Source organism: Sminthopsis crassicaudata, chromosome 4 (genome assembly GCF_048593235.1).
Source record: "Sminthopsis crassicaudata isolate SCR6 chromosome 4, ASM4859323v1, whole genome shotgun sequence".
NCBI lineage: Eukaryota > Metazoa > Chordata > Mammalia > Dasyuromorphia > Dasyuridae > Sminthopsis > Sminthopsis crassicaudata.
In genome coordinates, this window is record NC_133620.1 from 6,754,826 (window position 1) to 6,766,935 (window position 12,110).

General features: G+C 39.4%; 1 protein-coding gene across 12 annotated transcripts in view; it reads right to left on the bottom strand.

Annotated features, from left to right (window-relative positions):
- The window catches only part of LRRC7 (leucine rich repeat containing 7), a 561,937-nt gene that overhangs the window by 314,548 nt on the left and 235,279 nt on the right, over positions 1–12,110 (bottom strand). For all 12 annotated transcript variants that reach the window (XR_012481825.1, XR_012481824.1, XM_074265661.1 and 9 more), the window contains one exon: positions 7,975–8,177. Coding sequence is in view for 10 of the 12 variants with exons in the window: in XM_074265661.1 (XP_074121762.1) it covers positions 7,975–8,177 (203 nt within the window). In the remaining 2 variants the exon portion in view is untranslated. The remainder of the gene's footprint in view (positions 1–7,974; positions 8,178–12,110) is intronic.

Sequence of the window (12,110 nt, forward strand, 5' to 3'; positions counted from 1 at the left end):
TGCCAAAGGGGTGCCATCAAGTGTGATTGGAGAAGGGGCAAGTTTTGAAAAAAGATAGAGTTCAGTTTTCTAAATCCTGAATTTGAGACACGTGTTAGAAATCCTGAGTTATTCAGAATGATGATGATGATGATGATGATGATGATGATGATGATGATGATGATGATGATGATGGTGGTGGCAGCTAACATTTATATAATACCTACCATGTGTCAGCTATTATCTAAGTGCTTTTACAATTTTTCCTTTAATCCTCCAAAGAGCTGTTGGAGGTTCTGTTGTGATTCTTATTTTACAGATGACGAAACTGAAGCAGACAGAGGTGAAATGACACAGGCTCACATAGGAAGTATTTGAGATCACCTTTGGACTCAGGTCTTCCTGCTTCTAAGACCATTATTCTATCTACTCAACACACAGGGAACTCTCAGAGATGGAAACTTTTTACCTTGGAAACTGAAATTCTATCTCATGTTTTTCTTTTACACAAGACTGAAACTACATCCTTTCCCAAAAGATTACACATACTCTGAAGCCTTCTAGCCTCGCCTACCAACAGGCTTTTCCACAAGTCAGCATTCCTTTCCTCCGTCTCTGTGGTTTTGAGAATTTCCTGTCGAATTTTGCCTCTTATTGCTTTGTCACATTTGACTACCCACAGAATTTCACATATGATTCCCGACCATTATGGTCCATTACTGTGCCTGTAACCCCAAGCTCCTGGCTCGGGAACAGTGCAATCAGCACTGGGCGGGGTGCTAGGGCTGGATGGGTGGGGTGGGGAGATGGTGGGGGTGGAAGGAGGCTGTTCTCAAGGAAAGGAGTGTCATTTTATGGTCTTACTCTGGAATGTAGAAAATTATGCAACACCGACTCAGCTTTCTCGAACCGAAATCCTTCCTCTCCTCCTTTGAGGTTTATTTTTACATGTCTTCTGACATCCTTTGTCATCATTCGCCACATCATTAACTTTTCCAACTTACTATATCATCTTCTACGGCTCGGAATTATCTGTGACTACAAAGTCAGACACAGAAGTACTGAGGTGAATTGAGATATAGGGTTGATGGGTAAAGAGCCACTCTTTCCTAAACGGTATGGATGAGCTTCAGTGGTCATTATAGAAAACTGTAATCTTTCTCAGATTGGGGTGGGGATAACACGAGGGATAACTCAGCAATAACCACCACAGTTGACCAAAAATGTGTTACTGTTTTACCAGCACAATTTCCAAGATTCTTCATTCAGGAACAAAGGATTTAAACTCAAGGGATCTGTGTTCAAAATCTACCTCTGATTCCTATTTCCTCTGTGACTTTGGACGAGTCATTTTACCTGTCAATTTCCTCAAATGAGAGTTTTCAACTAAATAACAATGAAGAGCCCTCCAAGCTTTAACTCTATGAGACTATGAGTGTGCGCATTAGCCATCCGTGCACAAATCACTTTACTTATTTGGGTCTCAGTTTTCTTCATCTGTAAAATGAGAGGGTTGAATGGAAGGACCTTTAAAGTTCCCTCAAGCTCTATATTTCTATGATCATCCTCCAAAGACTTATGAATGTACTCCATGCTGCACTCCCCAGAGTTGCTATAGAAATACATATACTACCATTGTTTTATTGGAACTTGGACTATGGTCTAGAGCTGGGTTGTCCTTGTTCTCAACTCCCAGACGAGAAACTTCCTGCACCAGCTCAAATTAGCACATTCTTTGAACCTTTATGGCATTATAGAGATGCATAATGCACTTAAATGGATTACCCAGTCTCACAAATCCTACATGTGTCAGGGGGAAAGGTTGTGATGAGATCTAGTCCTTTTTACCCACTTTTCTACACTGTAACATAAGAAAGGAATCATCTACCGATCCATCAGTCAATCCATCTGTCCATCTATCTATCAATCTATCATGTGCCTAACGGTCTGTCTATACTAAAGATCAATATTCCTCTTTCATGCTATAGGTTTTTGATATTCTTAATTTTTGTCTCTTAAAACCAACCCCCCTGAGATCTGGACACCTAAGAAAAAAATCTGACCATGATCAGTGAGTCTCTGCTTAATGACCTCTAGTGATATAGAAATAATTTCCTGCCTAGACAGTCCATCCTATTTTGGGCTAACTTAAAATTCTCATTTAGTCTGAAATCAAACCTAAATCTACTTTTTGGCAGTATCCACTCTCCTAATTCTAGTACCTGAGTCAAAAAAGAAGAAGGCTAATCCCTCTTTGAGACATCTCTTCAAACCCTTCAAGTCTCTCTAAATTATCTTTGCCAGATCAACGTTCCTTGACTCTTCCTCACATAGAATGGCTTTGATTTCCCCTAATCCTTTTTATTTTCCTCCTAATCCTTTTTATTTTCCTCCAGACACAGTCTAGTTCATCAATGTCCTCTCTAAAGCTCAATTCCAGTCCCGAATACCCATTCCAGATGTGGCTTTTATTTGTGTAGACAAAGATGGAGAAAGCTTTGGGGGTTGGGATGTCACCTAGTGGATCCTAAGATCGAATACTGGACCTTTAAAATGTTCTCATTCACATCTCTGCTACTTTACAGATGCTACAAGTGATAGGTTAAGTGTTTAGCCCAGACTGTAGATTATTTTCCACTGAATCCAAGTGTAGCTTGCATGTACCTAGGTATGTGCACACTGTCTTATCCCTTTAAAAAGTTGGCTCTTTGGGGAAGAGGGACTAGAGTCAGGAATCCCCACATTCAAAACTTCCACTCAACAATTACCAGTTGGGAAACTAATCTATCATATCCAAGACTGCTTTATTGTCTCTGAAAGGAGATGATAATAAAATCTACTGGAAGAGTTTTCATGAGGATGAGATGAAATAATATATGTCATTTATAAATTATTTGTGTTGTTGCTATTTATTACTGTTGTTAATAATGATAATAACAATGTATAAGGAGCATTTTGCACAATTTCTGCCACATGGACAGTTGAAAAACTCCAAGGTGAGGAAACTCCTTGTTCCAAGGTAGATCAGCATTTCTTCAACTTAGCAGCTTTGCGAGCTGTCTAGCACATTGAGCGCCCACAGAGACAAGAGACTTGCTCTAACTTATTTTGTATTTGTTCATGAGCACCTTTCACTGTTAGAACGGAGATTTGAATCCAGGTCTTCCTAACTCCAAGATCACTTCTATCGCCACTCTGCCATACTGTATGGACCTAGCACATTACAAACACTTAATTCATGTTTGTGGCATGACTAGGAGCAGAAATAGAATTTATCCCACATTTCCAGTCCTTCACAGCTCCTGAGTCTTTTTCTCCAAAAGTGATGGACTCTGCATCCTGCACTTCATTCTGGGATTGAATTTTTGAATCTTAACACAGTAAATGCAATTCAATTCAATTTAATATTTAGGAGGCAATGAGACTGATTAGATCCAGAACTGATCTTAGAGTTTAGGAAACCCAGGTCCCGGTCCTTTCTCTGGCACTTAAGATCTGGTAACCTTGGGCTCTTCTCAGAGCCACAGCCAGTTAGTTCCTTAACTCAAAATTGTAGAATATTTACCAGTCTGCATTGGTGGAGGGGCTGTTCCTATGGGGAGCTGGTAATGGTGTTCAGCACTGGGGCAGAGGTCTTGATCTTCAAGGGAAGATCCAGTGAACTACTTGACATTTTCTGTACTTGTCCAGGAGCACCTGAAAGTCTTTTCAATCATCTCATCATCTGCATTTTTAGTAGTAGAGAAAATAAAGACCATCCCTACTTGATACCCATATCATACATTGATTATCTTTGTGGGAGTTGGGGAGCTCATTACTTAGTGAAATCTTAGACCTGAGTCATTCTGAAGCTTTTCTTAGAGATTTCCTTGGAAATTTCCAGTTGGGACAAGAGATAACCTGATCCTGTGAAATAAACCTCTTCCATGAATGGATGTCCATCCATTGGAGAATGGTTGGGTAAATTATGGTATATGAAGGTTATGGAATGATTATTGCTCTGTAAGAAATGACCAGCAGCGAGGGAATACAGAGAGGCTTGTGAGAGACTTACATCAACTGATGACTGAGTGAAATGAATAGAACCAGAAGATCGCTGTACACTTCAATACTGTATGAGGATGTATTCTGATGGAAGTGGAAATCTTCAACATAAAGAAGATCCAACTCACTTCCAGTTGATCAATGATGGACAGAAACAACTACACCCAGAGAAGGAACACTGGGAAGTGAATGTAAATTGTTAGCACTACTGTCTATCTACCCAGGTTACTTATACCTTCGGAATCCAATACTTACCGTGCAACAAGAAAATGGGATTTACACACATAGATTGTATCTAGGTTTTATTGTAACACATGTAAAATGTATGGGATTGCCTGTCATCGGGGGTAGGCAGTAGAAGGAGGGAGGGGATAATTTGGAAAAATGAATACAAGGGATAATATTATAAAAAAATTACTCATGCATATATACTGTGGAAAAAATTCTAAATAAAAAAAAAAGAAATAAACCTCTTCCTCTAAGATTACCACTAGTCCACGAATCCATAATTCTGAATGAGTCCAGGACCTTGGATATCATGCATATATTTTGCAGAAAGCTGTGTATATATGTTCTCTCTCTCTTTCTTTTAATAAAATGAGAACACCTTGAGGGGAAGGATGATTTCATTTTAATCTTTTCAGCTCTAGAATTTAGCATAATGCTGAATCTAATAAGTCCTTAAAAATACCTGTTGATCCCAATATTTAAATTAAACCATTTAATGTGTGACTTAAAATCCTGTTTAATTTATTAAATTTATATAATAAATTTATTTAATATTTATCACATGAATATAATATTTATAAATATATTATTTATACAATAAATTATAGCAACCAAATAACAAACTATTATTTTTTGAGCATCATGAAAGAAGATATTTGAGGTACCTATCAAGGAGACTCCTTTCATGGAAAAGTTTGTGATCGGACTGCAAAATATATTCCTATTCAAAGGATATTATTCAAAGACTGTTGTGCCCAGAAAATTGAAATTTCTGAAGCTGCTAAGAGTAATGGGTTTTTGATGGCACTGCTTCTAGTGACTGAATTGGCATGACACCTTCTCTTGGCATTAATAGAAAAAAATATCAAATGCATAGAAAATGGACTATGGACTGGTTTGAAAGAGCATTCGATTTGGAGTCAGGAGACCTGTTACTTAAGGTATATGTGATCTTGGATAAATGATGGAAAATCTCTGACTCTCCATTTCCTTCTAGTTCTACATTTCCATGAGCCAAAGATCTTTTACAAACATGCTTCAATGTTGACTGATTGAGCTTGATCACATTGGGTGGTTTGAAGAGATCAGTGAATTAAGATAAATGGCAAAGTGTTATGCTAGTTGATTTCAAGCATTTAGAAAGTTGGCATATAGAAGAAGGATAAGATCAAACATTTTTTTATTACTTATCTCTGCACATGGTTCTTACAATAGAAGTAAGTTCCTTGAGAGTAAGTCAAGTCAAGGTAATAATTAAATTATTGAGCACCTACTATGTGCTGGACATTGTGCTAAGTGCTGGGAAGACAAAGACATGCACAACTGTAGAATCTGCTCTCAATGTGATGGAGGGGAAATATGCAAATAGATATGCACAAATGAAATAAGTACAGATTAAATTGGAGATGATCTTTAAAAAAAAACATTAAGGGGGATGAGGAAAGGACTCTTATAGAAAATGGATTTTAGTTGAGTCTTAAAAGAAGCCAGGAAAACCAGGAGGTAAAGATGAAGAGGCTGGGCATTGCAGGCATGGGAGACAGCAAAAATGCTCCAAGTTGGGAGGAGTTTGTGTGAGATACAAGGAAACTGGATTACAGAGCACATGAAGAGATGTGAGAAGACTGGAAATACATGTGTGTGGGCAGACTATGGAGGGATTTAAACACTACATGTTAGGATTACCAGGTGAGTTCTCACCTTGTCACTGTCCAGACAATCTGAGTTCTCACCTTGTCACTGTCCAGACAACCTGAGTTCTCACCTGGTAATCCTAACAACTACATATTTTAAATTTGAATCTAGAGGTCAGAGGTAGCCACTGGATTGTATTGAATGGGGTGGGAGTATGGAAGTGGGACATGATCAAATCTGTGCATGTTTTAGGAATTTTACTTCGATAGCTGAATGGAGGATGGACTGAAGTGGGGAGCAATGAGACATTGAAAATCCAGTGGAAGACTATGAAAATGGTCCAAGGACAAGGTGAGGAGGTTTGCACCTGCCTAGTGGCAGTATCAAAGGAAAGAACACAAAAAGTAGAAATGACAGGATTTGGCAATGTAATGGATATGGGGACTGAAAGATTGAGGAGTTCATAATGACATCTAGATTGTGAGCCTGGGTGACTGGGAGGATGTGATGCCCTGGCTAGTAATTGGAAAAATAGGAAAAGGGGAAGGTTTTTTTTGGGAATATACCAACGTCGGTTTTGGATATGTTTAGTTGAAGATGTTTATAGGACATCCAAAAGTATATTTGTTTTGAGATATTCAATAGGCAGCTGGAGATGCAACATTGGAGATTAGCAGAGATGCAAGGGCTGAATAAATAGATCTGGGAACCATCAGCATAGGAATGGAATTTAAATCCCTGGGAGCTGTGAGATCACCAATAGAAGAGACGTGGGCCCAGGACAGAGTCAAGTGGGATGCCCAGAAATCATAAACATGCCCTGGTTGAAGATCTAGCAAACGATTTAAAAAGGAGTTAGCCCCTACATAGGAGAAAAGCCAGGAGAGAGTAGTATCACTAAAACTCAAGAGAAGAAGATATCCAGGAGAAATGGGTGATCAATAAAGTCAAGGACTATAGAGAGATCCAGAAAGGAAGAAGATTCGTTGGAACAATCACAAGCAGCTCATTTAGGACTTTGGAGAGAATAGTGTTGGCTACTAATGACAGCAGAAGACTTTAGAGAGTTGAGAAGAAAATAAGAGGGCAGGAAGCTGAGACCTTCATCCTTGGCAAGGATTTTAGTCATGAAAGACTGGAGAGATAAAGGCTGGTTAGCAGGGTGGGTCACAAGCCACATGATTGAAGTCTCTCCTCACTTCAATCACTCTTCACACAGCTACCGAAATTATTTTCTCCGAGCACAGTTCTGACCATGTCACCTTCGCTTTCTCCCTGCTCCTGAACTCAAAAAACATCAAGGGCTCCCTATTTCCTCTATAATCAAATAGAAAAAAATCTTCTTTGGCCCCTTCCTACTTCTGTAGCCTACTTCTACATGACTCCCGTCCACACTATTTTTGGCTCAGCCCTAGAAGCCTTCTTGCTATTCCTCACACACAAAGCTCCATCTGTCATCTCATCTCCCTTCTACTGGCTCATGCCTGGAATTTTTTCTCTCCTCACTTAAATCTCCTTGACTCAGCTCAAGTACCACCTACTCATTCCCCCTCCAAGGTTACCACATTGGATCTGATTATGTTAAATATATATATATATATATATATATATATATATGTATGTATATATATATACATACATACATATATATATATATTTTTCTTCTATTAGAATGTAAGCTTCTTGATGATAAGGACTGGTTTCCTTATCTTCATATTCCCAGAGCTTGACGTAGTATCTAGCACATGGTAGGTAGGAGCATTAATACATGTTTGTTGATTGATTCATTGATTACCATTGAGCCCAATCAATCTGATTTTGCTTGGAGAACAAATCCTTGCTTGTTTTAAAGGAAAACTTTCCTTTGTACAAATAGTACAACAATATAATATCCACATGCAGTATCCTGTTTTCTATAAAATGAGACATCAAGCAATAGCATTGATTAAAGAGATTATCAGAGGTGTTATTTGTTGATGCTTTCTGGAGCTCTTTCTGAGAACTGACAATATTTAGACCGTGTGGATAACCCTTTAAATTCCTCTAGTGCTCATTTAGAGGTTATATTTTTGATCCACAAACATTTACCTTGGGCAGCTCTTCAATTTGATTGGCATCTAGATAAAGTTCCTCTAGGGTCCGCTCAAAGTTAAAAACCTCCTTTGGCACCTGCTGCAGGCCGCAGTGAGAGTAATCCAACACTGCGACGATTTCTTCTTCGCCTCGGAAACATCGGCACGGCACCAGGCGGCCGATGATCTTCCGTTTGGTTGTCATCTCCAGGCACTGCACTAGAGAAAGAGAAAAAAAAGGGTGTTTCATTCTCTGCTCTTGGGGGAAAAAAAGACCCAATTCTGTTAGTTAAAATGGAGAATAATATAATAACTTTCTATTTTGGAGCAGAAATCGAACATATTCTTCCCTTGACACAAAGGACATTTGTACATATTCAGACCGATTCCTGGCCCAGTCCTCAACTCTCCAAAGCAGAATTGCACATCCCTCCCTCCTACTGCCATGGAGAAGGAAGGGCCTCAAGGAAAACAAAATCTCTGATTCCTCTGCCTCTCCAGTTGAGGAAATAGAGAGATTCTTCCATTTGGGTAAAGGGCTTTCCTCCTTATCTGATTCATGCCATACTGAATTCTGACCCCAGGGATCGGAGACCTATGATGGTCCTTTTTGTATCAGAAACTATCTTCATGAATCCTACATGTCTTGATGGAAATAGTAGTTCCTGATCTTGGGTGAAAGACCATGCTCTACTGATTTGTGGTAGTGATTTGTTTTTTACAATGTAATTTTATCCCTGCACCAGAATTTGCATCATGAACTATCTCTGAGGGCCTTTTTCTTTGTTAGCCAAAGTATTCAATTACAGCAATTTTGTATTCTCTCTCTCTCTTTCTTTCCTTCCTTCCTTCCTTCCTTCCTTCCTTCCTTCCTTCCTTCCTTCCTTCCTTCCTTCCTTCCTTCCTTCCTTCCTTCCTTCCTTCCTTCCTTCCTTCCTTCCTTCCTTCCTTCCCTTCCTTCTTTCTTCCTTCCTTTCTTCCTTCCCTTCCTTCTTTCCTTTCTTCCTTCCCTTCCTTCCTTCCACTCTCTCTCTCTCTCTCTCTCTCTCTCTCTCTCTCTCTCTCTCTCTCTCTCTCTCTCTCTCTCTCTTTCTCTCTCTATCTCTCCCTCTCTCTCTCTCTCTCTTTCTCTCTCTATCTCTCCCTCTCTCTCTCTCTCTCTCTCTCTTTCTCTCTCTCTCTCTCTCTCTCTCTCTCTTTCTCTCTCTGTCTCTCTCTGTCTCTCTCTGTCTCTGTCTCTCTGTCTCTCTCTCCTTGTACAAATAACATCACACTCATGGCTAATTGACCATAACATGTCTAAAACATATTTTACATAGAGCATAACTTCTAACTTTAGTAGGTAACAAAAGGATTTGGGGAAACTTCATCATCAAACCACCCTCTTTAAGTGATTATAAATACATCATCCTGGACTTAAGATTGAAGGTAACAATGTAAATATTAAGGAAAACCCCACAAAACTATACATCTTAGGTTTTAGTCATGGCATTGCACTAGCAATGACCTTGAGAATGTCTCCTTGATCTCAGTTTCATTTTCTATAAAACCAAGAGAATTTCTTTAAAAAATGAATTTTAGGGGCAGCTACATGGGGCAGTGGATATAGCACCAGCCCTGAAGTCAGGAGGACCTGAGTTCAAATCTGACCTCAGACACTTAACACTTCCTAGTTGTGTGATTCTGGGCAAGTCACTTAACCCCAATTGCCTCAGCAAAAATAAATAATTAAATAAACACAACAAACAAACAAATAAATAAATAAATAAGAATGAATTTTATAGAATTTTTTTTTAAAAAAGTATAGTACCTATTTTGTTATCTGAGGTTTTTAATCTTCTTTTATTCATGGATCTCTTTGCATAATGAACCCAAGGGTCCTTTCTCAGGGTAAAGATTTGCAATGGAAGGAAATGATATATTTCATCTACATGTTAGTAAAAAACAAAGTTCAGACCTGCATATACCTTTCCCCACACCTCAAAACAACTTGAATACTCTATCTAATTTTAACCTGTCAAAAAGCATTTGGTTTTTTTTTCTTTTTAAATACTAGCTTTTTATTTTCAAAATATATGCAAAGATAGTTTTCAGCATTCACCTTGTAAAACCTTATGTTCCAAATTTTTCTCCTTCTCTGACTCACCCCTCCCCTAGACACCTAGTACTCCAATATAAGTTAAACATGTGCAATAATTCTATACATATTTCCATATTTATTTTGCTGCACAAGAAAAAGCAGATCAAAAAGGGAAAAAATGATAAAAAAAAAAAACCAAGCAAACAACAAAAAGGCAAAAATGCTTTGTAGTGATCCACATTTCCCATGTCCTCTCTGGATGCAGATGGCTCTCTCCATCACAAGTCTATTGGAATTGGTCTGAATCAGCTCATTTCAACAAACATTTCTTAAGCAACAGTGTCAAGGAGTGTTCCCTTTGGACCCTGAGTTCAAACCCCCTCTTCTGAATATCTGGGAGCTAGAGGAGGTAACTAATGCTCTATATTTGTGTATGACTTGTGTATGATTTATCATGATGGTTTCATATGTACTCTATTGTGTTCTTCTATAAGAAAGAAGCACTGTTAGAACATTGACCTTGGAGGCCAGAAGCCCTGAGAAGAAGGCCAGCCTCTGATTCTTATGGCCATAAGAATGGATAAACCGCTTCCTGGGCATCCCAGTTAGTAACCCCAGACAGTTCTCTAACAATATGAATTTCAAGTAGGCTCTAATCTGTACTGGCAAAGGGGTTTCTTCACTTGGGATTCAATATTCCAATGGAATCACAGGTCCAAATAAAACAAAGAAAAACTCACAAGTCTGTACAATAGCTCTGTAAAGTTAAGAGCAAAGATATTAATAGCAAGCGCGCGCACGTGTGTGTGTGTGTGTGTGTGTTTGTGTGTGTGTTTGTGTGTGTGTGTGTGTGTGTGTGTGTGTGTGTGTGTGTGTGTGTTCCTATAGCTTCAGAGGATCATAGAGGCAGTGAGTTGAAGTAGAGAGAGAGCTGGTCTTGAAGCCAGGAAAACTCAGGTTCAAGTCCCACTCCTGACTTCTATAGGCTTTGTTACCCCAAGTCTCTTAACTTTTCAGTGTCTAGAAGATTATCTATTATTGCAAGTTTCAAAAATGCTGTGGACTTGTTCTTATTGGGGAGTTTCTGTTCCCCAGCCTATCCTTGGATCACAGATCGAGGATTGTAAGAGACCTCAGAGCCCACATAATTCAGCCTTCTCATTCTAGCAAAGAAGCTGGTGGTCTATGAAGAAATTGCCCCTAAGTTGCATAGGGAGGAGCCCCAGAGACAACTCATTTTCCTGACCCAGGGAATTTCTTCCATGTGGAAAGCAAGTCTGGATCCATCTTTTCCATGGTCTTAGAGGACTGTGGCTTCCCTGGCAGGTTTGGAGACAAGGCCTTTACCTATTAAAGGCAGGATTTGAATCCAGCTTCCATTGAGAACAGTCACCTGTGATATCCACTTTGCTCAGTTGCTTCTCCATCCATTCTATAGACTAACAGCTTGAGATAGGGAGTTTACTAGGCCTGCTTAAGAGTTCCCAACAATTTTGGGAAGTCCTGGGGTTCGAGGTGCTCTAGGTTTCCTCTTCCCCAAGGCCTGAATTTTCCAGCAGATGATGATGTGTTGCCTCAGGACCATACAAAGCCTTTGAAATAAATGGCTAGATACTAACATTTCCATTACGCACTAATCTTTGAGCATGGGGGTTTGTGTAGCGCACAGGATGTGGGCAGAATGTCAGAATAAACGGTGGGGAGTTGTCATCATTTCTCCTTGAGAGAGCTGGAGAGAGCTCAATCTCAAGATGAGTCTTCAAGGACCAAGTGGGGGTGGAAGTACAAGGAGGCAGGCATAGACAGGGCTCCCAGCCTGGCACTCGAAAAGGCCTGTGGGCCCCTCTGCATTGTACCATAGTAAGGATCCAGGCTTTCCTACCACGTGGTCAGAGATCAAGAACTCTCAAAACACAGAATCAAAGTGTTAAAGGAGCTATCCATCCATTCTAAACCAGGCCCCTAAAAGAAATCTCTCTAGTAATTACACCAAATGATCCATATCTGGACAAAGAACTGATGGAGTCTGAATGAAGATTGAACCAGACTCTTTTCACTTTTTTTGGTGTTTA